At 40.1% G+C, this 25,739-nt stretch overlaps 2 protein-coding genes across 2 annotated transcripts; one reads left to right on the plus strand and one right to left on the minus strand.

Moving 5' to 3' along the window:
• Positions 1-9,754: 9,754 nt before the first annotated feature.
• Positions 9,755-20,962, minus strand: LOC136886506 (18S rRNA (guanine-N(7))-methyltransferase). Its single transcript, XM_067159322.2, has 6 exons — positions 20,544-20,962; positions 20,406-20,443; positions 20,126-20,304; positions 18,598-18,791; positions 13,521-13,759; positions 9,755-9,956 (listed from the first exon to the last, which is right to left on the minus strand). Exons 1-6 carry the CDS (start codon positions 20,577-20,579, stop codon positions 9,812-9,814), a joined length of 831 nt encoding a protein of 276 aa, XP_067015423.1. The 5' UTR covers positions 20,580-20,962; the 3' UTR covers positions 9,755-9,811.
• Positions 20,963-22,359: 1,397 nt separating this feature from the next.
• On the plus strand, positions 22,360-23,859 carry LOC136886206 (dnaJ homolog subfamily C member 30, mitochondrial). Its single transcript, XM_067158941.2, has one exon. The coding sequence runs from the start codon at positions 22,475-22,477 to the stop codon at positions 23,150-23,152; it is 678 nt and encodes a 225-aa protein (XP_067015042.1). The 5' UTR covers positions 22,360-22,474; the 3' UTR covers positions 23,153-23,859.
• Positions 23,860-25,739: the final 1,880 nt, after the last annotated feature.

Genomic DNA, 25,739 nt, shown 5'->3' on the forward strand with positions numbered 1-25,739 from the left:
GACCTGGACGTTAGCAAACTTCGAGATGAGACACGTACTAACGAGACTGTCTGTGCATGGTTTCCATCATCACCTCTGCAAAAACAAGGCGTACCACAATCCCATGAAGACTTGCATATGCCAACTGTGTGAAAAAACGTGTGATCGTTACCACATCGAATTGTGTACAAAGCGAACAAAAACCATAAGTGAATACGCAAAACTAAGTATTAATAGAAATAATATTTAAACTATTTCTTTTGTTGTACTCTGCACATTTGTGCGCACTTCCAATAATAATAAAATAAAGCGAATTGGCGCGAGAACTTATGATGAGGTGACAGGGAGATCGTGCATTTCAATAAGTGAAAAGATAGATTCTCGATTTCAAGAATCCCAGCCGTATGCTCAGCATACGGTTGGACTAATAGGAGTAATAAAACAAAGGATATATCGTATTTTAAGTCAATATTACTGAATGATTGCCGAGATTGCTTTTTGTAATTTCTGTTTGTCATTAGACCATTTTATTGTTTACACAGTGAATGTACGGATAGCCACGGTAATTATTTATCGGATTATGTCTCGCGTTTCCTTTAAAGAACAAGGAATTAACGGAACAATGCGTTGTGAGGACGAAAAGAGATAAATGGTAACTTACTCAATACAGTCGCTTATGCTCTGTACATTTCGAAGATAAGTGCATGTAAGAAATCTGGAATATGCGACGTGTAACTCTACATGTGAGAAACAGGCCTCTATTAAGTCGGAAAAATAGGACTTTTTTATATCTAAAGGAGATTCCAAATACCAATTTTCACGTCTGTAACATCTTAGTTTTTGAGGTAAGTATCCTCATAAAGAGAATTCAAACCTCCTTCACTTATTTTTGATCTCCAGCTTAGGTTGATTTTCTGAAAACAAAAAGTACGTGTTTCTTTATTTTTAAAGGAGATTATAAATACCAATGTTCACGCCTGTAACGTGTTAAGTACATGAGATGTACTGCAGATATACTCATTTTACACTGACTGACAGAGCAAATGCAACACCAAGGAGGAGTGGTTCGAAAGGGATGAAAGTTGGGGAAAAAACAGAGACGGCACGGACGAATAATTGATGTTTATTTCAAACCGATATGCAGGTTACACAATGCGCACGGCATCGACTCAGTAGGATGTAGGACCACCGCGAGCGGCGATGCACGCAGAAACACGTCGAGGTACAGAGTCAATAAGAGTGCGGATGGTGTCCTGAGGGATGGTTCTCCATTCTCTGTCAACCATTTGCCACAGTTGGTCGTCCGTACGAGGCTGGGGCAGAGTTTGCAAACGGCGTTCAATGAGATCCCACACGTGTTCGATTGGTGAGAGATCCGGAGAGTACGCTGGCCACGGAAGCATCTGTACACCTCGTAGAGCCTGTTGGGAGATGCGAGCAGTGTGTGGGCGGGCATTATCCTGCTGAAACAGAGCATTGGGCAGCCCCTGAAGGTACGGGAGTGCCACCGGCCGCAGCACATGCTGCACGTAGCGGTGGGCATTTAACGTGCCTTGAATACGCACTAGAGGTGACGTGGAATCATACGCAATAGCGCCCCAAACCATGATGCCGCGTTGTCTAGCGGTAGGGCGCTCCACAGTTACTGCCGGATTTGACCTTTCTCCACGCCGACGCCACACTCGTCTGCGGTGACTATCACTGACAGAACAGAAGCGTGACTCATCGGAGAACACGACGTTCCGCCATTCCCTCATCCAAGTCGCTCTAGCCCGGCACCATGCCAGGCGTGCACGTTTATGCTGTGGAGTCAATGGTAGTCTTCTGAGCGGACGCCGGGAGTGCAGGCCTCCTTCAACCAATCGACGGGAAATTGTTCTGGTCGATATTGGAACAGCCAGGGTGTCTTGTACATGCTGAAGAATGGCGGTTGACGTGGCGTGCGGGGCAGCCACCGCTTGGCGGCGGATGCGCCGATCCTCGCGTGCTGACGTCACTCGGGCTGCGCCTGGACCCCTCGCACTTGCCACATGTCCCTGCGCCAACCATCTTCGCCACAGGCGCTGCACCGTGGACACATCCCTATGGGTATCGGCTGCGATTTGACGAAGCGACCAACCTCCCCTTCTCAGCCCGATCACCATACCCTTCGTAAAGTCGTCTGTCTGCTGGAAATGCCTCCGTTGACGGCGGCCTGGCATTCTTAGCTATACACGTGTCCTGTGGCACACGACAACACGTTCTACAATGACTGTCGGCTGAGAATTCACGGTACGAAGTGGGCCATTCGCCAACGCCGTGTCCCATTTATCGTTCGCTACGTGCGCAGCACAGCGGCGCATTTTACATCATGAGCATACCTCAGTGACGTCAGTCTACCCTGCAATTGGCATAAAGTTCTGACCACTCCTTCTTGGTGTTGCATTTGCTCTGTCAGTCAGTGTAAAAACTGCCCCGCTCCTTGCGCTGAGTGTTCACCGTTGAGGCTTTCGGTTCACAATGGTTCCGGTTTCGATTCCGGGCTGTGTCTGGGATTTTAATCGCGTGTGATTAATTCTTCTGGCTCGAGGACAGGTTGTTTGTGTTTGTCCCAACACTCCCCTCTTCATATTCACTCAACACACCACATTGCCAACTGCAACAGGAGTACGCAATAGTAATTACATCCCTACACATAGGGTTGGCATCAGGAAGGGCATCCAGTCGTAAAACAGCGTCAAATCCAATGTGCGATACAGTTCGTATTTCCGACCCAACAAGTGTGGGAAAACCGGTACAAGAAGAAGAAGAAACTTATTTTAAAAATACACCCGCTTGTTTTTCTTTCCAATCTGTACCTCCTTCTTAGTCTCCTTATTTCTCTATTAAATAAGGTGGGTCTTTTCCATTCCTTACCACCTTTAAAGGTAAAAACCTGTTTTCAAATTCCTCAACAATTACCTTAAACTCATCCCAGAGTCTGTTTACATTTATATTTACCGTTTTCCACCGAACATAGTTACTTTTTAGAAACTGCCTCATGCCTGCTGTATCAGCCATGTGGTACTGCCTAATAGTCCTACTTTTAATACCTTCCTTTCTATCACATTTATTTTAACTACGACAAAAACAGCTTCATGATCTTTAATGCCATCTATTACTTCGGTTTCGCTATAGAGCTCATCTGGTTTTTACCAGCACCACATCCAGGATATTTTTCCCTCTAGTTGGTTCCATCACTTTCTGAATCAACTGTCCTTCTCATATTAGCTTATTTGTCGTCATCCCTATTTGATTTCCAGTTCCCTGTTCCCTCTTCACTATTTCCGGAAGTCCAGTAACATTACCGTTGCCTACGTTATAATACAAGGCCTGGAAATAGAGCCCGTAAAACGCTATGGAAGTGGTTACACTGAAGTTCAAATCCGGGCCGCTAGGATCGCTATCTTGCCCCCTGTCTACCAGACTCGCGCCTTTAAACGTGTTCATTAACTGAGTTGGTTGTGAATGCATTATGTATTTGTCTGATGTTAAGCATTCGCAGTTCCAGTCATGGTTTATTCACGAAAAATTAAAGGTAGTGGAATTTCGTTTCACAAGTTTCCAGTGAATGTTCAATGTTCGAAATATTATACAGAGGAAGTATTACACATGAGATACGACATCAAGCTGATCGAAGTAGGCCTCTGTTACTAAGTTTTGATCCGAGTTACGTCATAAGAATCGGGCGATCCCAAAATTTGTCACTGGACTTTTTTTAAACTATGCTACCGTGACCGGCAATCATTTGAGAGGTATCTTCAAACTCAGAAATCTTAAATTAGGAAACCAACGAGGAAAATAATTTGCCCAACAAATTTCGCGAAAGAGAATGTAGCAAGAGCTAAAACTATTGTATTTTCCCCTGAAACAATCTCTGGTTTGAAAAGTATGGAGGTGGTTTTGTCCCGAGAGCATAAAATACAGTTTAAAATAAGCCATTTGTTTTATGTAGCATTTTATTAAAGTGTTCAATGCGCATAACGTCTGCAACACCTCACATGGGACATATTCGGAACGAGAACAAACGAGCGTCTTTTAACCGGGCGAGTTGGTCGTACGATTAGGGGCGCGCGGCTGTGAGCTTGCATTCGGGAGATATTGGGTTCGAATCCCACTGTCGGCAGCCCTGAAGATGGTTTTCCGTGGTTTCCCATTTTGACACCAGGCAAATGCTGGGGCTGTGCCTTAATTAAGGCTATGGCCGCTTCCTTCCAACTCCTAGGCCTTTCCTATCCCATCGTCGCCATAATACCTATCTGTGTCGGTGCGACGTAAAGTCACTAGCAAAAAAAAATCTTTTAGTACTGAAGATGAACTCCTCAGTTGGTTAATTAATGATTTCCTGTCATATATTAAGAAACTTAAAATGCATTCAGAGAAACTAAGAAAGAATCATGAGAGAAATATATCAGGCATAGATGTTGACTATCCAGTCCACTGTGGCCTGCGTAAAATACCTCATAAGTATATATTTGCATTATGCATTGACGAGGAACCTAACGAGCTATGATATCGAACTCTTCTTCAGCTACCTAAGACGCCAAGCGGAATAAAATGACATTATGGTTCGTGTGGCAAAAGAAAAAACAGACTGTAAAGGCTGTTTAGAACATATCTGTTCTCCAGCTACTCAAAGTCCAACATTGTGTCTTATTCGTTTTCAAGATCGAGGAGCCCTCAGATACCGAAAATCATCGTCTGTGGCACTTCTGCAGTGAACGACGGAATTTGTCACTTCAAAAAAGTGTACGTTTATTTTTTCGAAAGACATGTTCAACAGTGAAATTAAGTGTGGAAAGTTGGAAAGTGTAAAGGCGACAAACCACCTATTTTTCTACTATGAACATTTCTGAGACCTCTGTTAGACAACATTGCTTTGAGCCACTCAAGTAGAAGAGAGAAAGTTTTGAAACTTGATAAGAAGCCCCTCAAAAGGGAAGTTTTGAAACTTCAATGACATATCCAAGCCAATGCAGCACCGCTCTATAAATAAAGTACTGTCAATACTCGCAAAAACATTCAGTTCTTTTTATTTAGGATATAATTTACTTATTGACATATACGGCCATGCGAATACCTGGGGGCAAGAACGCGATCCTAGCGGCTGAATGGTGAACTAGGAAGCAACCCGTTTCCACGAGTGCATTTCAAGGCCTTGTATTATAGCGTAGGCAACGGACATTACACACAGGCACTGTACAATCGGTTGTCGTGACTATAGTGACTAATAATAAAGAGGCGGTCTTTTATTGTCAGCGAATTTTGTGTGCGCGTGCGGGGGTGAAGAGAAGCAGCGTGGTTACCGCGATTGTTGCCAGTGGTATCCATTACGCGAACGCAAGACAATCCTTAATTTTGCGCATGTGATTCTGAGAAAAATAAATGTTGCCTTGGATTCGGAGAAATTTGGTATCACTGCAGAGGATTTTGTGGCAAACATTTCAGTTTCCTTCTTCAAACGGCGTCATCTGATCTAACCGTATATCTATCATGAAAACATATTTGAAACGCACGTAGAGAAATGATAACCTTCTTGCTTTCCGAAATGTAACTAGTCGTGAGAAAATATGAACTACCGTATCCTCTGAAATCGGTGATGTACTCTGCTATATCTTGAGGTGTATCACATTCTTACTTAATTTCAGCATGTAACATTAAAATTAAGAGATCGTTTATTTCAGCCACGTCCCTTACGCATTTATTATGAAAACGTGCTATCCTCTTTCATTTCGAATTTTCTTTAGAGAACAGCAGACGAGGGATATTACTAATCGACTCCAATATTGCCTTCGAATGTCCACGAGAGCTCGCAAATGCACATAGTGAGAAAACTATATCGTACCGAAGATGATCGATCGCATTTTGTAGCAAACGTTTCAGTTTTCTTATTCAAACAGCATCACCTATCCTAACTTAACCGTGCTATACGCATAATGAAAACACACTTCAAGCGCCAGTAAAAAAAAGATAACCTTCTCGCCATAAATTTTCATAATAGCCTTTCTGTAATTAAACCAGACGCGACAATATATAAACTAACCTCTGAAATCAATTATACACCCTGTCATATCTGGAGGTGTATCACATTCTTATTTAATTGCAGTATTTAGCATTAAAATCAAGCGATCATTTAGTCAACCATTTTTTTAACGAGTTAACAACTGTAATTGGACACGTTTTTTACGCATTTATTACGAAAATATTTCTCATTCATTTAGAATTGTCTCTACAGAACAGCAATCGACGGGTATTACTAATCGACTCCGCCATCGCCTTCGTATGTCGACGAGAGAACTCGCTAGTGGACATAGCGACGAAATGATACCGAAGGTAATCGATCGCATGCAACATAATCGCTGGGGTGCTTAAATATCGATAACGGAAAAAATCGTGCGCGCTTAATCGCTCGTAATAACGGATTCGATAGTGATAGGGCTCTCGTTGTTACTTAAGAACAATACACAGTTTAATATAGGAATTTTGAAGGGACCCCCAAAATTGTCGTTATAACAGAGCTCTCCTTATATGCCGTACTCGCTATAGCGGACTTCTACTGTAAATATAAGAAGCACCTTTTGGATTGGGCATCTTATAATTTAAACTTCCACCTAGAGGGGAAACATGTTGTGATTTATCTGATTATTATCAGAACTAAAGCTAAGCACAGTAAAACCAAATTTTGTACAGTACTTACAGTTATTATTTTTATCAAGTTACCTAGGTCATCACCTGGTAAATTTTGTGCTGGCACCAGTGCAACCACAGAAGAAATACTCCCCAAAACATAACTTTTTTTAGAATTTGCTTTGCGATGCACCGACACACACAGGTCTTATGGTGATGAGAGGATAGGAAAGGGATAGGAGCGGGGAGGAAGAGGCTGTGGCCCTAATTACGTACAGCATCTTGTGAAAACGGGAAATCACTGAAAACCATTTTCAGGGCTGCTGACAGTGGGGTTCAAACCCACAACAATTTCCAATAACGGATCATTTATAGTGGAATTATGAATTTACTCGTTCAAGACAAATACTTCAGGTTCCCTATGGAAATCTATGCCTAGCAGGCATAAATTTTTGTAAAAAGACCAATGTAGAAAACATTTCTTAGCAGATAAAGTAGGGGTTCCTATACTATGAAAAACATAAAATTAAGCAATTTCCTCAATTGTGCCAAAAGTTGAAGGGCTAAATTGCCCAGAAAGATTTCAACTTGCGAGTCCTGGATAGCTCTATCGAACTTAAAAAAAAATTGAAAATCACTTCTGGCCTAAATGCAGTTCCAGTAAAGCAGCCTTTTCTTTTTGACTCAAATCATAACCAAATTAACTTATTTACACCATTATTTCTGTTACGTGTTCCTTGGTTCAATACCCTCAGGTATTTTGATTTTTTGAAAAATGCCCACACTGAATGTAGTTATAAGGGCTTATGTGAAACTCTGTATTGACTCACGTTAGTGCTCATAGTGGTAGAAAAAGGCAAGGTGCTAATCTAATCGACCGGACAACGATAATTAAAAAAGGATTGTACTTTTTAGGACTAAATAAAGAATATACTTTATGCTCAATGATGCCTAAATATAAATATTATATGACGGAAAACTGAATCTTAATGAGGATCATTACAGTTCAAGTTACATTATGATACAGGCTCTCCACCAATCAGAGTTCAGATTTTCATTATGATACTACTGTTTGACCTGTTCGGTAAGGATAGAAAAATCAAACATGTCGGACACACATATCAACATCAATGCACCTTCTACTTCCAATATTCCACAACCACACAGCACATTCCAGGAAATTCACTTCACCAACTGTACAATAAACAATTTATATTTGAAATAAAGTTAGGTTATGATAACCTTCTATATGACATTGTCAAGGTCTCTGATCTGCTCACGGAAAAATCAATAACCCATTAAACTCAACTGTCAAGCGATATCTCGACAGAAATTTATGAATATTTAAAAAATAGAGTTATAATTATCGTTGAGCATAAACAGTGTATGCAACTCGCCTATAAAACGTACTCGTGTCTTAATTATTGCCATAATATGCTTGTTGCATAATGTACTATTATTTATCTAAATTTCTTAGCTTGTATCCCTACGATGTTTTCAACATTGAGTTACATGCCTCAAGGTCTAAAACTGTGGATTTTTAAAACTATTCCATTAATCTACTTAGAAGTTATACACCATTTGAAAATTCGAGTATTAAGGCTCTCTTGTAAAGGAGAGGTGGGAAATGTACGGTGTTGTAATGCAGTACCCACGGAAGCATGAGACTTCCGTCCCCAGTCATAGGAAAGTTCGAAAAGCCACGATGTTTTAGGGGCGTCGGGCACTTTCCGTGCAAGTACAAGGCATCTTAAAATACAAACAGTTCAGGAATACAAAAGATACAGCATTCGAACAGAGGAGCCAGCATAATTTGTCCTCGTCTTTGAATCGTGTTTTTTTCTTTCGTTGCGTGAGGTTATGTTTGCCATTGTTTTAACCAAGTGCATTATTTGAATTATATAAATGCACCTTGTTGGATACATTTTTGAAATAGTGTTTTCCATGGCATTTGAAAAGTTTAAACTGAGAATCAAGGTGATTGCATGAATTAATGGGTCTTAGAAGTGCCCTGGCGGGAAATCGCACAAGTACAGTCACTGTACTGTTGTTATAATGCGGATGGAAGTGAAAGACCTTCTCCCCTCGTCATGGGAAAGTTAGATAAGTCGCGACGTTTTAAGGGCATCGGGTACTTTGCGTGCAAGTACAAGACATCTAAAATGCATACAGTACAATAACCCAATGAATGAAGCACTTGCACAGGGGAACGAGTATAGATTTCTCCTTGTCTCTGAATCAAGTTTTCTTTCTTTTGATTTCAGTGCATGAGGTTATGTTTGCCAGTGTGTTATCCAAGTCCATTATTTAAATACTGTAAATGCACCTTGTTGGATACATTTTGGAAAAAGTTTCTTCCCATGGTATTTGAGAGGTTTAAACTGTGAATAAAGGTTAACTGCATGCAGTAACGGGTCTTAGAATATATTGTGATGCCGCAAGGGTTGGCATTTCCGAATTACATGTTGGCGGTTAATTCGAAATCACGTAATTCAAAGTTGCATTTTGCGTCCCAACGACTTTGAATTAACAACGTTTTACTGTACTTAGATGCAACCAGGGAGCCAGCTGACTGGAGACCTAAAAACCAAACGTTTCAGCCTGCCGCGGAGCACAGATTTGTTTTGCTCTGTTGGCCAACCAAGACTGGCCGCCAACTATAATTTCTTAGATCACTGAAGATGGGCTCTCACCCGGCTCCACAGGGAACTGGTCCTCTCCACCATCCATCGTCAAATCTTGCTACTGAATTACATCGTAATGTCGAATAATTTTTTGAATTCTCAATTTCACCCGGGTCATTACTACGTAAAATCATATGCCGATCCAGTTGGGCCGATAGGTAACGTCGCATATTGCGTCAGTTTGTAAGTTTGTAAGTTTGTAAGTGTGCTATGCTCCATACCCAGCCGCATTGGATGATAGTGTTTACCAAAGAGTCTCTTGAGATACCATGGTTAATTTCTAACACGATAGAATGTGTGCAGTTAGTATAAGAATCCAATTTCTCATTACCTAGCAACCAGCTGTATTAATAAATACCTATACTGCCGGTCCGATTGGACCCCCATGGAAGCTAACATGTTAATTTGTTGACTGAACTTGCATACGATAAAATTAAACAGCTTGATCACGTTTTATTGTATTTTATTATATATAAATAAGAAGGCAAATACAAAAGTTACTGCTAAAATCTTCCACTTCTTTTTCGTCCTGTATATTTGGTATCTGCTCTCACGTCTTTCCCTTGTCTCCTCCTCCTTTCTTTCTTTTCTAGGATCCACTCTCTGCTCCTTTTTAGAGGTTTGCCTCTCATTTTCTTCATTTGTTCTCTAAAGATGAAAAACAGAAAGTTGAACCAACATTAATACATCAAAAACAGATTTGTTCTTACATTAGGTAACTCAGAAAAATACACAGTTTATTTAATTTCTGTCAGTTTTTATTTTATTTTTAGTTCTTGCTACAACAACTGCATCCTGCCACAAAGACACAGAGTACCTTACAAATTGTGGTCAGACATGAACCTATTCATTTTAGAAACTGAATAATCAAAGAAAGAAAATAACTTTTAAGGTTCACATGTGTGGTTCCTAAGAATGGAGACAGAACTTTTCAAAACACTAACTGCTGTGGTAGTGATGATTGTTTTTGGAAGTCCGAACTGCTTACAGAAATCTACAGAAAGTTTCTGGATGGTGCCTCTTGCTCAGATCATCTGCTGGCCAGGCAGGCATCAACTTTTGAAAATGAGACAAAATCTCTCATAGTGCATTCGCACTGCAGGTGGCTTCAATAGCCTGCACAGTGGCCTCCACGGTATGCACTAGCCATGCGTCTTGGTAAGTGTGCTATTTACCAACTGATGAGCCCACTGGGGCGAAATGCTGGCAACCAGGAACGAGTTAGCTGGAAAATTTATTATGTTCAATAACGGACAAACTATACTGGTATTAAGTGGTATGTTCCGAGCTGTCACTGGAGAGACGGCGTGGAATAACATTAGTATACGAATAAGTTTGAGTGGTGTCTTTAAAAATAGGAAAGATCACAATATGAAGATAAAGTTGAGATTCAAGAGGACAAATTGGGGCAATTATTAGTTTGTAAGAAGGGGAGTAAGAGATTGGAATAACTTACAAAGGGAGATGTTCAGTATATTTCCAACTTCTGTGCAATCATTTAAGAAAAGGCAGATAGGAAAACAACAGATAGGGAATCTGCGACCTGGGCGACTGCCCTAAATGCAGATCAGTAGTGACTGATTGATTGTGAACAGCTTTTTAAATAATGATTTTGGTTTCATTTTGTTTAATTCAAAACATTAATGAAGTATCTGCTTCGGATCGTGAATGAAAGCCTATATTGACCCGGCATTATTTTCTGATGTGGACCAGTCAAAAACAAATTGGTGTAAATGACATTTGTGTATTGTTAGTTGGTAAGATTTAATAGTTCTCTTTAACAAAGGTAGCTGGGTAAATTCACTGCCAATAATTCATTTACAAGATGATAAATGTCCACTTCCACAATAACAGCAGAAAATACAACCTATGACAATAATGTTCGGTGAATGAAGTCAGAACGGTCGATCCGGCAACACTGGCGACACACAATGCTGCACCTGCGTAGCAACAGGTTTTGACCACCTGCTCCCAACGTTGTTCAGTTGAGCATCGTGTGTGCCGTGTAAGATCCGTTTGACGCAGTGCGTTGGTTCTGAACTGTGAACAGGAACATGACCGACCAAAAGATAAATGTACAGTTTTGTTTTAAGCTTGGCAAGACACCGGAAGATACGCTTGCGATGTTGGTACGTGTTTATGAACATCAAGCACTGTCCTTGAAGTGTGTGTATGAATGGTTCGCCCGTTTTCAAGGAGGCCGGGAAAGTGTTTCTGACAAGCCCCGTAGCGGAAGACCGGCGACCGCCATCAGTGACAAAAACATTGAGAAGGTGAGGACATTAATCACAAACAATCGGCTATTAACTGTCCGCATCGTAGCGGATGAACTGCAGATTAACCATGAATCCGTGCGACAAATCGTTACCCAGAAGTTAGGAAAGAGGAAAACGTGTTCTCGTCTTGTGCCACATCACTTCACTGACGATCAGAAGCAGGCACGTTTAGAGGCTTCACAGGATTTTGTCAAAATGGCGGATGCGACACCAAATTTCTTGAACTGTATTGTCACTGAGGATGAAACCTGGTGTCTCAGGTACGACCCTGAAATGAAACGGCAAAAATGGAATGGCGTTCTCCGGGATCCCCTCGTCGGAAAAAAGGCCAGAGCCGAAGTCACGCATCAAACTCGCTTTGAAAGGAAAGAGATTTGATGATATTCCTGACATTCAATGAAACGTGACGAGGCTTTTGAACACCATCCCAGAGGAAGCCTTGCAAAGTGTCCCGGACATGTGTCGCCGATCTCAGCAGTACATATTTATGGGAGGGGACCATTTCGAAGGACAGTAATGTCACTGTCGTGCATTGTTCATCTATATTGATAGTACAGGACTATTCACCGAACTTGATTGTCACAGGTTGTATATTACACACAACACAAACTGACTTATCTCGTTGAAGTCTCTTTTATTAACAATATGCAGAATATTAACAAGATAACCTATCTTGGTCTTACTGCGGGCTGTTTTGTATTCTTCAATAATCTGGAAATAAGATTTGGCTATTCCTTTAATAAATGACTTCTATTGTTAGTGTCAAAGGATAGAGAGCAATGATTGATCTTAGTATCGTTCCGTTTCTATGAGTTTCGACTTGACAGTTAACCAGAAGTCAGACATTAATGCTGAACTGTTACGAATACAAACAGCTGATTAACGACATGAACGGAAATGTACATACTCGAATATAAGTCCAGAAACAATTTTTCTTTGTAGCAACGTGCATAACTCACATAAGATTTAACAATAACATATTTAGGATAAGGCTATAAGATAAAAACAGATCAATGCTCGAGCAGGTAAAACGCGAGAACATGAAATGAAATACATACTCACCATATAGAAGAGCTCCTGTTGCTAATCTATTCAATTTCTCCTAAGTAAGGAAAGATTCTACTCATTTCTGAGTCATTATCAGCATTGTCATCGTCTGTTGAAGTTCCACTCTCGCTTGACCGTAACGAGATATTGACGTCAACAAAAATTGTCAGTGATACTTTCCCTCTCTCTGGCTTCAATTATCTCGGATTGTCTCTCACAACTTGCAATTACACGGCCTACGGGTTCCCAAAAAAGTCTTTCAACTTTTGAAGCTGTGAAGAGCCTGTTATTCGCAGCTACATATTTCTTCCCTTGGGCCCAAATCAGTTCTATGGCATTAAAATGGCAATGGTATGGTGGAAGGCGAACTATGTTATGCCCATGCCTCCTGGCTATTTCATCTGCCACGTAAACTGGCTACAAGGGCTTGTTTCGTTTCACAAGACGTATGAGATCCCCCCTTGCTCGTTACATCGCGAACCGAAATATTGCGCTCCTTCAGCCGCTCAATCAACTCATTATTTCTAGCCGTCATTGTTGGTGCTTTGTCAAGAATGACCAAGTGAACTGACAAAGACCACGCACAATACAACACACAGCTAAAAGCACGTGGTCATAGTAAACAACAGATCGACAACACTGGTAACCGGAACTAGAGTCTAACGCGCCTATCGGAGCGATCGCCTGCCTATGATTGACTGTTTATAAATTCACTTAGTCTCCGCCAAAACGCAGCGCTCAAATGTCAAGTTGAAACTCATAAGAACTGAACTATAGGTTACTGAAAAAATGTAAAAATAAAAAACTGTAAAAATGACTTGCCTGGTTTTCCCCCCGGATGACTAAAATATAAATTAAGATACCTAATGGGGTGCTGTAAATAAATTACCTTTTACTAGTATAAGAGACACCACCATTCTGGCCATCCTCTGGTCCACCAAGTGCCTTTGGCATAGGCATGGCTCCTCCTGTCATCAGCACCAGGAAGAATTTCTTGGCCTTTGTACTGTTAGGGTAGTCCACTACAATACCACCAAAGAAGCCTGCCTTCATCGCCTGGGCGGTGACTAATTCCACCTGTTCGTTGTTCTCAGGGTAGAACTGGAATACTGCTCTGCCGGTACGACTCTGAAATGTTACATAAACTTATGTGCTGGAGCAGGAATAGAAAAATGTATATGAAAGTGTATATCAGAAAACAAGACGTTGGAAGGGAGAACAACAGAACATAGGGACAGGTTAATTAATATATAATTGAATGGATGCATGCAAAAAAGGATTAACCATCATTTTCTTAAATTGGAGAAAAAGAGACTTTCTCACAGATGGAAAAAATACATTTCTGGGGGATAAAATTAACATTTTTTTGTTTTCTTCTGAAAGAAGTAGCTTTATTTTTGACACTGGAATACAACTTTAACCATTTTATCACAATGGGAGGAGGTGGGACAAATTATGCAGCCACTCAATCATGATCCTGCCCAATGAAGAAAGGTTCCTCAAAAATGATAGCAGGTTGTCGTCACGGGGTAGGTGCTGGGGGACTTGAAATAAGGTACTATCCAACATTTATTTGGAGGAAATGCGGAAATCCCAGGGTAAAAGCACACTCAGGATAGCCGCTGTCAGTACCGGGATTCGAACCTCGGATCTCCTAACGTTGAAACTCCTTGGTCTTCTCGTGGAGCATGTTTCGTGGAGCGTGAGTAAACACGCTCAGCTACTGAGGTGAATGGAGCACAAAATACTGGGCCAGAACGGGAAAACATCAAAATGCTTTTACCATTTTTCAGCGATAGTATTAACTTTTATGCATATTTACAGTCTCCATCCAAGCTTTTCTTTTTCCGTGATTCAACTTTATACGTAATGTAAGAATCACCACTAACCCTTTTCCTTTTCCCTGTTTCAGACATTCCTTTTACGTTTTCTGTAACTTCCACTGGTGGAACTCTGATTATGTTCACATAAATTATCATCACCTTCAAAAGTAGCAGCCATCTTTGCTTGGTTTGTACACAGACAATATGACCAATACGAAACAAATGTCCGTATAACATTTCATAATTTACATTAATTTATTGCACTGAATACTATACTAAGACAATGCGTTATTAAAATTACAATAATATCTGCATTTTTGATTCCATTCTGAATTAACATCATACCAAAATGGATGTTTATCACGCACTACCAAATTCTGTAGCTTTCGTCGTACTGTAGATATTATGACGCAAACTTTTAGTAACAATCAGTTAGCCCGATTTTGCAACTCTGCCACGAAGATTTAGATACCCCAAGAACTTAGAAGCCTTGTATTTCTTTATAGATAATTCCCTCATGGTACCTTAGTAAATGTAGTTTGTATCATTAACGGTAGGTAGCAGCATCTAACTAAATTTTCACATATTTGATGGTTAGCCCGTTTCTGCATGCATCAATTCAATTTTTAATCACTAGATTGCGTGCTGAATGCCTGGGTTCAATTCCAAACATGTCCGCATTGTTTATATGAAATTAAATGGAAATGGCGTATGGCTTTTAGTGCTGGGAGTGTCCAAGGACAAGTTCGGCTCGCCAGATGCAGGTCTTTTGATTTGACTCCTGTAGGCGACCTGCGCGTCATGATGAGGATGAAATGATGATGAAGACGACACATACACCCAGCCCCCATGTCAGGGGAATTAACCAATTATGATTAAATAAGAGCATATGACTCTGTTCATGGTGATTCGTCTCTTGGAATCATGCCTTGAGCAGACCCCTTAATGCTATTCGAAAGGAGTAGGCTATGTGCTGGCACTGGGGTTCACCCTCTCCTTTACTACTATCATACAGGGTCTCCCCAAAGTCCGACATTTGACGAGGCAATACTTCACGGAGTATTGGCAGTAGAGAGGTAATAATTGACATACAAGATGGGGATAACATGAAGTTTTATCGACACCAAACTAAAGTATTACATGTTATGAGTCTCATTATGATAGCCATATTGGAATACAGAATGTAAAAGTTTCAAACAAATTTATTAAAAAACCACCACCACTAAGTAAAGTATTGGAATGGTGGTTTTTTAAAATAAATTTGTTTGAAACTTTTACACCAAACTAAAGTACACAAAATGACCAACAGAAGGCGCTGGACAGCAACACGTCAGGTACAAATGACCACACATGCTTGACATGACGTGGGGTTTTATTAACACATTGCAGACAGGAGACGAGTTAACTCGTCCTCACGAGACTCGTGTGTTCGGTAACATCTGTCGAAACTTCTGAAACTAGCTGGCGGTCAAGGTTACCAGAATCTCTGTGTTAAAGCTTTTGTGTTATTCTATGATAGCTTTGCGTTACATTTTTCTTCTGTTTTATGATTCATTTATTAAGTTTTCCAACCTCATGTTTACATCGTTCAAGGAGCCATGTGGTGGGTAAGACAGTGCTTCCGAGACTGAACACGCACTTAGATGCAGACGAGACTTTTAATTAATTATATGTGGGTAAGTAACCGGACTGCCCCAGTGATATTGACGATTGCGAGCTCGATGCGGAAAGCTATTCTATCAAAAGTGTTCCGATTGATGATGATGATGTACACTCTCCAAAACAACGTGACGTAGAGGTGGTCAAGAATGAGACTGAATGTGATATTGTGAGTGTAAATGGAAGTATATGTTTATTTATATTGATGAACGGGTAGAAAATAATAGTTTACCGACTTTAGAGGATTTCCCATGAGTTTCTGTCGTTACGGTGAGACTTAATGAACCTCAAAATATTGAGTATTAGGGCTTATTTTTTGTGATGATTTTTTTGAACTTCTTGCCGAGCAGACGAAATTTTATCACCAGCAATCTGCTTCATCACACAAATTATCCCCTAAGAGCTCGAAGTGGACTGATATAATGATAAAATGCAATATTTTTTGGCTTTTTTTTTTTTTAATACTGATGGGACAGGTAAAAATGTCATATTGGAAAGACTACTGGTCAACTGATCCCCTCATTTAAACCACCATATACAATGAATAGAAATAGATATGAGCAGATACTACACCAGGAATCATTATTAGGACTCTTACCAAAGGTCTCCTTTAAATTCCACCATAATCAGTTCAAGGTTAGTGAAGCTCATCTCATTTGTTTATGTGCATGCGCTGTAGCAATACGTTATACAGAAAATGGCTGGGCAGAGGGGTCGAGCAGTGTGATGATCACCCGGTCCGCAATGTGTTAACACCAACAACGAGTGCACAAACAGGCCAACAGATGGCGGTAGACAGCAACACGTCAGTGATGCCTCGATACCCGTGTGTGGTTATAAAAGAGCTGTCGTGAGAGAGGGCGTCAGACGTGCCTGCAATTGCGGCATGTTTTACTTGGTCTTTCTGCTCCCCTGACCTCAATCCGTGTGATTATTGGTTGTGGGGTTACCTGAAGTCACAAGTCTACCGCGATCATCCGACCTCATTAGGGATCTAACAATCAAAGAAATATTTAGCCACCTAATCAATACCTTTATTTGCCTTTGGCATTTTTATAAAATCATTAATAGTACATGTTTCGACTGCTTTGCAGTCATCATCAGCTACATTCATGTAAGCTTAGGTGTTAATAAGGTAAAAGTATGCACAATATATGTTCTTGTATTAGCCTTGATAACTTCTCATGGGAAACTTAATTTTTTTTCTCTATTGGGGAAATATTTTGGTAGTGGTGGTGGTGGGGGGGGGGGGGGGTAGAGTGGGGAAGAATACTTAGAAAGTGATTAATAACTTGTCCTTAACTAAAATATTGTTGAAAAAAATTATCTTCTTCCAATAAGAAGATAAAAACATCTTTTAAGTATCTTTTTAGCTTCTGTTCGGAAGCGTATTTGAAAAAACACAGATTAACTTTCCACCAACTAACTACTTGAGATGTTATTACAGTATAATTAAAACTTATTCTTAACTAAAATATTAATAAAAACATATGTCAGCTTCCAGTCAAGGGTTTTTAAGTCCCATTCATGTTTGTGCTAGAAGGCTTGTGGAAAAAGCTGGTTAACTTGCTCTTTTTTTTTTTTTTTTTTTTTTTTGCCAAAGGTAGATTGTTAGAATGTTCTTGCAGCTCACTGTTGAGATGTGCTTAGAAGTTATTTTGCCCATAAACCATATAATTGGGCAGCTTGTAACACGATCTCTGTCTGGATTTCCGTCTTTACTTCCCGCTATCTTGGGTGTGGGTCTGTGACTTCTGTCCTCAATCTGGATCCTCCCCCAACAGACAAAAGAGTTTCCCATGAGAAGTTATCGAGGCTAATAGGAGAACATATATTGTGCACACTTTCACTTTATTTACATCTAGCAAAGCAGTCGAAACATGTACTATTAATGATTTTATAAAATTGCCAAAGGCAAATAAAGGTATTGATTAGGTGGCTAAATATTTCTTTGATTGTTAGACTGTCATATCGATATGGACATGAAGTGGACAGTTTGTAATGCTCATTAGGGATGCTAAAACACAACAACTGACTGCAATTCCTCACTGTACCTACGGATATACTGTACAGGGCTGTTCACAACATTGTCCCTCGACTACAGGTATCGTTGATGAATGACGGCCGACATGTTGAGCTTGTGTTATAAAGAACATAGTCTTTGCTAAACCTCGATTGTTATATTACTTGTGTATCATATGAAGTGCCATCTGTTGGTCATTTTCTCTACTTTATTTTGGTGTCAATAAAATCCCATGTCATGCAAATAGTACCTCTCTACCCCCAATATTCTGTGAAGTATTGCCTCGTCAAATGCTAATGGAATTTTGGGTCACCCTGTATATCACATCATTCATTTTATCTCGTTAACTCCTCTGATGAAGTCAAAGTCAGGAACGGCATCCGGTCATAAAAACTTGCTACGAAGATTCATCCCACTTCATACCCAACCACATAAACAAAGGGGACTATGTATGTACCTACCAAGGCAGCAAACAGGCTGCTGAAGAAAGCATACAGCCTCTTGACTGGATTGTGCGTCTTCTTATCGGCATTACAGAGCCACTGTAAGGCACTGATGCTGACAGCTCCATCGAAAGCACCGGCACGGAAGGGTACACCCTGTCCCAAGTCTCCAAGCACAAGATCTCCCTCCACTTCTCGCTCAACAGCTACCTCTAGGACAAGACTCACAGGATTAGCGTTTCTATCATAATAACATTGCCATTAATGGAAACATAATCAGCAGTTATAAGAAATAAAAAGGATCAAACAAGTGTCAACAGGGAGTATAATTTAAGACTTCATAGCAGAGTACCGAGGAATAGGCGCACAGGGAGGAGCAAACGCAGTGCCCCCAGCGGCGAGCAGACGTAATCTCAAAGAAGCGACGTGTTTACGCCTATAGAAACTAAACAAATCTGAACTCAGCAGTTATATAGGCTATATGCTAAAGATAAATAAATATAGATGTTGATTCCCATAGGGAACCTGAAATATTTGTCCCGAATGAGTAATATTATAATAACAATATGAATGGTCTGTTATTGGACATATCAGTTGGTAAACAAAGTGACTATTCTCACTTTAAAACCCGTATTGAAGATTAAATGGAAGTAAAAACAATAAATGTATTATTCCACCTATTCAATACGGGACTCAACCCAAAGCCAATTGTCAGGCTTATCTTACTGTACTTTCATGTTTCACGTTACAGTATGCAGTTGCATTTCATTTTTATTTTATTTTGCTAGTGGCTTAACGTCGCACCGAAACAGATAGGTCTTATGACGACGATGGAATAGGAAGCGGCCATGGCCTTAATTAAGGTACAGGCCCAGCATTTGCCTGGTGTGAAAATGGGAAAGCACAGAAAACCATCTTCAGGGCTGCCGACAGTGGGATCCGAACCCACTATCTCTCCGAGGCAAGCTCACAGCTGCGCGCTCCTAACCGCCCGGCCAACTCGCCCAGTAGTAAGCAGTTGAACCAAGACCAATTGACCCTAGCTCCGCCTTGAGGCGGGAATGTTGAAGCACCTGAGTTCTAAAACCTAATACTTCATTTGCTTTGGTATTACTTCCACTTGTAATGGGGCACTTGCTGGGCTGGAGGAAAGCAAAAATCTCATACAGCACAGGCCTATCAGGGGAATGATTAAGGTTGAAATTAAATCTCAGGAGTACCTTCCCAAAGCTGATGAAGCAAAAAGTAGTGAGGCAGGTAGTATGGTGGCTAGTGAAGTACAGTGAACGGCAGTAAGGCGACTGGTGGTGGTGATTGTTTTCAAGGGGAAGTTCAACTAGACAACTATCACCTCAGTGAGATGATAGAGAGACTGAAGTGTGGATGGCGTGACAGTGTACCAACATTGACAATTATTTACGAGGCCACTCAACATTTGCTGCTGGCTCACAAACTCGGATGCACCTACTACAGCAACCCACACCATGAGCTACTATGTCCCACAAAGAACCACTTACATAAATAAAAACACTGTGAGAAAGCTTACCTAACATAGCTGTAGATATGTCAATTCCAACCCAAGTGTGCCCTTGATCTTCCAACACACTCCCACTTAATCCAGATCCACAACCGAGATCCAAGAGATAACAAGGAGAGTCATCTGGTAAAGCTAGGAGTTCCACGGCTCTTTCGGACATCTGTACCTGGATATCGATCATCCTTGAACTAAACATGAAGAAAAAAATGTGTTAAGGTTGAATAATTCAGTTCTTAAATGGACACTTAGGCATTAAAAAAAGAATGCAAGAAACAATATTTCTATTTACTTCTGTGTGTACTTCCGAGCTTCCTCTTCATTATAAAACTGAAAACAGACATTGATATTAGAATAAACTTTTGAAATCTCATGGCAAAGTACAAATTACTTTATCTGGAATTTCAAATTATACATTTACTTTACTTACCACTTCTGGCGGTGCTAAATGCTCCGGTCTCGACATCGTTTTTAAATTTGTAAGTCACCAGGCAGGCAGTCTTCCTTACAACCAACTTCACTTCTTTTATATGATCCTTGCCGATCCTTACTTCACCCCAAGGACCACCCTGTGTTTGGGATCGCTGGGCTGCAGATCACAGAGCACGTGTGGCACATACCAAAGAGAATGATGCCAACCGTTGCTATTGCAATGACGTTTGTAGTGTAATCATATGTTAAAGGATTTATAGATGCCAAGTAAAATGTTGCTTTTACCAATTATTAAAGGGTGTTTCAAATCGAATAAACTGTTAAATAAGGAAATAACAGGGTTGTCTTGGGACGATGCTCTGACCTTTTGGTACCCCTAATCCATTTCATTAATTGTATAACCTGCTGCCTGCCTGTAGCCTGAGACAATACACGACACTTACGGATTTCGCCTTGCTAAAATGGGAGACAATTCGACGGTGGCGCTCCTAGTGACTTGACCTGAACAAATCGCGCTAAATTCAAATATCAATGGAAATGTATATACGGAAATGGATAAATAAATTACGTCTAGAAAGAAAGTGGTATTGAGATATTAACTTCGAAGTTGCTAAAGCAATTCTGGATAAATGAATGAAGAATTATTTAAAAGGTTATTATTCAAAGACTGAAATTAGACATATAAACAAGGTGTGAAATGGACTGCTGTGAAATGGCTTGATCTTTCATTTATGCATTACTTTTTTAGCTTTAGCATACCTGCCTGAAATCTTATGGTTGGATTTGTCTTTTTTCCTCATTTAAAAACAATGTATCATCACATTAAGACATTTGTCAATAAAAATATCGGCACATTCCTTACACATATGATGCAATGAATTAACATTTAATAGCTGGACAATTTTCCTCTTGACATGAAGCCTACTAACAGAAAGAAAATCTATAAAATCCCGGCTTTAATCTGAGAAGAGGGATAAAAGAAAGAAAAGTTTGAAAATGTTGTCGATAGTGATGCTTTGAGGAATATTTACGTACAATTAGAGTAAAAATGTAACATACCCTTGGCTGTATAGTCGAGGATTTTTAAAGTCGCTGGCCTGGAAATGATCTGAACAGATCTTATAATTCTTATACGAGCGTAACGTCCCTTCTTTCTTGTACACTTTATCCAAATCGCTTCTGTGACATTTCATAACCCACAGATCACACCTACAACAACACATCGGTATTGAAGGTTAACTGCTGCACTATAGAATAAAATATGCGTATTATATTTTAAGCCCGTTAAAACATGGGTCGAGCAGGTCAGAAGATTATGAAGTACTATAAAAAAATCTCTGTCACTGGAAGAATATATATGTAAACACAATATTACTTACATGTTCTTGTCACGAGGGAACCTGAAGAACGAGCGCGCATTTTTCTCTACTTCGTAATTACTGCAGTCAAACACAGCACATACCTTTCCCCTCATGTTGAGAGGAGATATCAAGGAATGACACACGCTACTATTTAATTATGTCAACTCACTGAAAACGCATAAATAACACCAAAAACTTCACACAAAAATACACGTGCTCTTATGACAGAATCAGTACCGTTCAGGTCTATCCGCTAGAGTGTGCTCCAATAGCTGTCCCTCGATATCTCGCTCAGTGTCGTGTATTGTCTCTACTGTATTTGCTGTAGCGCACTGCAAGTGTCAATTGCGACGTCGACTTCAGATACGAGACGACATTTCATTCGACAAAATGTCAAGAAATCGATATTTTATCGATTATCATATTGCACATAAATAGCAACTTCCATGAACCTCGAATAGATCAAGATGGAACCTTGAAGCAACGTATATTAGGGAAGTATCCTTGGTAAACTAACATCTCTTTTTGTCGTAGATGACAACAGTTAGTGCGCCGGCAGATAGCCAGTATGCTGGCTTGTAAACGGGCTGTGTTAATGCTAATGGTGCAACATTCTCGATTTTCGTTATCTGCAGCTGTGTACGCTTCCAAAAACCATTATGATTCTTTAGGCATTACTCCCAAAGCCACCCAGAGTGATATCAAAGCAGCTTATTATAAACTGTCTATGATGTATCATCCGGATAAAAATAAGGGAAGTGATGTTGCTTCAGAAAAGTTCCGTGCTATATCTGAGGCTTACGAAGTGCTAGGTAACTTTAAACTTCGAAAATTATACGACAAGGGGATACTTCACACTGCTGGACCCCAATATGCGGATGCTGCTACTGTAGTAGACGACGATCAGACTAGGTTTTACAAATCAAGAACACGACGACACACCGCTCCTACACCTACTGGTAGAACACCTATTTATGATTTTGATGAATGGTCACGAGCCCACTACGGAGACGCATTTGCAAGACGGGCTGCTGCTAAAGAAAAGTTCGAAAGGAAGGTTATGAGAGAAAGAACTAACGTTTATGACATTGAGAAAGAGTTAGTTGTATTTGGAATTCTTTCATTTATCATGGTGTACGTACTCTTTAATTATGCAGCTCAGTCACATGATGTAGTGCTTCAACAAGATACAAATAGACAGGATGAGGTGAATGATAAGAAAGAGCCTGTAAAAGTTAAAACATAATTTTCATGGAGTAATAGATTGCAATAGAGTTATGTACTAACTGTTTATTTTGATGCAACTTATTTCAAGTTTAGAGACAGTCCTTGCCAGAAGTATAAGGAATTATTTGTTGTACAGTTTGGTACAGGAACTTCTGTGTTCATTTTAAATGATGATGCAGAAACTATGGTAACCTGTTTCTTTTTTTGTCAGCTTTTATGTTATATCATGAAGTCAAAATGCTAATTGCTCTGTATTTTACAAAGGAAAATTTAATGTGTCGTCCTATTCAATACATAATACCATCATTACTCCATCTAATGATGGTATTATGTTATGTACTGTATAGCGAGCAAAATATTTATTTGAGATGTTTTGTTTTTGTTTTAGGAAACTGTGTCCTTGTGGTATATTGTTTTAAAATGTCCTTTATTATTTTACAGGTTGCCACTAAAAGAGGTCACAAACAAACTCATATATCATACAGGGATCTTTTGGGTTGTTTTATTGTTTTAAGCATTTGCCATAACTTTTTATGAATGTTGAGCTATGAAATGTAAGTTTTACCTAATTTTTCAAAGATACGTTGTAAAGTATTGTCTCTATCAACTCAGGTGCAAAGTTATCCATTCAGCTTTTTTTTTTTTTTTTTGCTTTACGTCGCATCGACACAGATATGTCTTATGACGATGATGAGAGACAAAAGACCTAGGAATTGGAAGGAAGCAGCTGTGGCCTTAATTAAGGTACAGCACCATCATTTGCCTGGTGTGAAAATGGGAAATCACGGAAAACCATCTTCAGGGCTGCTGACAGTGGGGGTCGAACCTGCTATCTTCCGATTACTGGATACTGGCCGCACTTGAGCGTCTGAAGCTATCGAGCTCGGTCAGTCTTTCTTTAGTGTATGTAAATATGTGGTGGTAGTCATGAACTACAAAGCTGTTGAGAACACTGTCGTCCAGTTGGTTGGTTACTTTTCTGCCGAGCTCGATAGCTGCAGTCGCTAAAGTGCAGCCAGTATCCAGTCTTCAGGAGATTGTGGATTTGAACCTCTCTGTCGACAGCCCTGAAGATTGTTTTCCGTGATTTCCCATTTTCACATCAGGCAAATGCTGGGGTTGTACCTTAACCCATTAGCGCCCAGAAAAAAAAATGTTCCTACTTTAATTATATTTTCACTAATTTGTGATGGTTGGGGTATATAAATTGGGAAAATAACACAATATTTTCAAACAAGAATTTATTTTACGAGATATTAGCTGATACCATATGGTATCACTGGGCGGTTACACTGCTATCATTGTACAGGGTACAAGAAATTGTTAATATTGTTCCAACCTGTTGACACAGCTCACTGAGTATGGTATGTAGCAAAACATGTTACGCAAAAGCCTACATTACACTTCAGACACATTGTTCTGCCGAATGACTTGCACCCTTCATTGGCACATCTTCTCCTATTGCAGTTTGCAACAAAGTGATTGAGTCCATCAAATCTCAAAGCTGGCATTGTATTTCGGGCAACACTTACTCTCCCAGGAATCTTTTGTGGGACACAATAGCGTTTTAGATACACTTGAACAACTTATCTACGGAAGTCAAGTTGTGATGTGCCCTTGCAGTCAGGAGGAGGGTAGGGAACATCAACACGTTCTAAGTCACCGTCATTCCATTCATAAATAGCTGGATTAGCTAATCTTTCTAGAATCCACTCAGGAGCTTGTTTTTCAGGTTGTTGTTGTTGTTGTCGCTGCTGCTGCTGCTGCTGCTGTTGTTGTTGATTTTTCTCCGTAGGCTGCATGGATGGTGAGAAAGTACTAGAGGAAATATCAAGGGGTTCAAAATCTCCTCCAATACGTTCATTGTTTGCTAAGCGTGTTTCAGCTGCAGCACGCAGCTGACGTCCAGTTAGGTTATGAACCATTCCTCCTTCATCTTCATTGGCTGAATCTTCATCTGTGTCAACATTACCATCAGGTGGTTCAATGAAAATATCCTCAGTCTGATGTCCTAACTCATCGTCTGCTTCCAATATATCCATCACTTCTGATAAGGCCAGTCGACCCCTCGAATAATAAAAGATAAATATGTAATCAACTACATTTAGCACATAAGTAACCTTTGAATGTACGATATAAAATTTTAAAAATTACTGTATCAACGGCTTGATATCATAAACGCCCAGTGATACCATATGGTATCACGCACTTAGAGGCATTGCTGTGTTGTCACAAATAACATTGTTGAAATTCAAATGTTACAGAAGGTTTCTTTGATTCATCGTCAATGTTATAATATACTGATTAGAAAGGAATAATAGATAATAAGGGCAATATTATACTTACACATATCGAACGTGCATGATTTTCACTCCAGAGAATCACACCTGAATTCATGCAAGCGCTTCCGCCAACAAACCACTCGTAAGTGTCGGAAGCTTCTTCAGGCGCATGTGTCACTTCAAGCCGAAGAACGTATAAAGCTCCAACTAAACCCCTCTTGCGACTCAAGCCAGTACCAGCTCAGTTAAACTTCTACTGTCTCCTGATACCATATGGTATCAGTGGGCGCTAATGGGTTAATTAAGGCCACGACCGCTTCCTTC

The sequence above is a fragment of the Anabrus simplex genome, chromosome X, assembly GCF_040414725.1.
Source record: "Anabrus simplex isolate iqAnaSimp1 chromosome X, ASM4041472v1, whole genome shotgun sequence".
NCBI classification, from domain to species: Eukaryota; Metazoa; Arthropoda; class Insecta; order Orthoptera; family Tettigoniidae; genus Anabrus; species Anabrus simplex.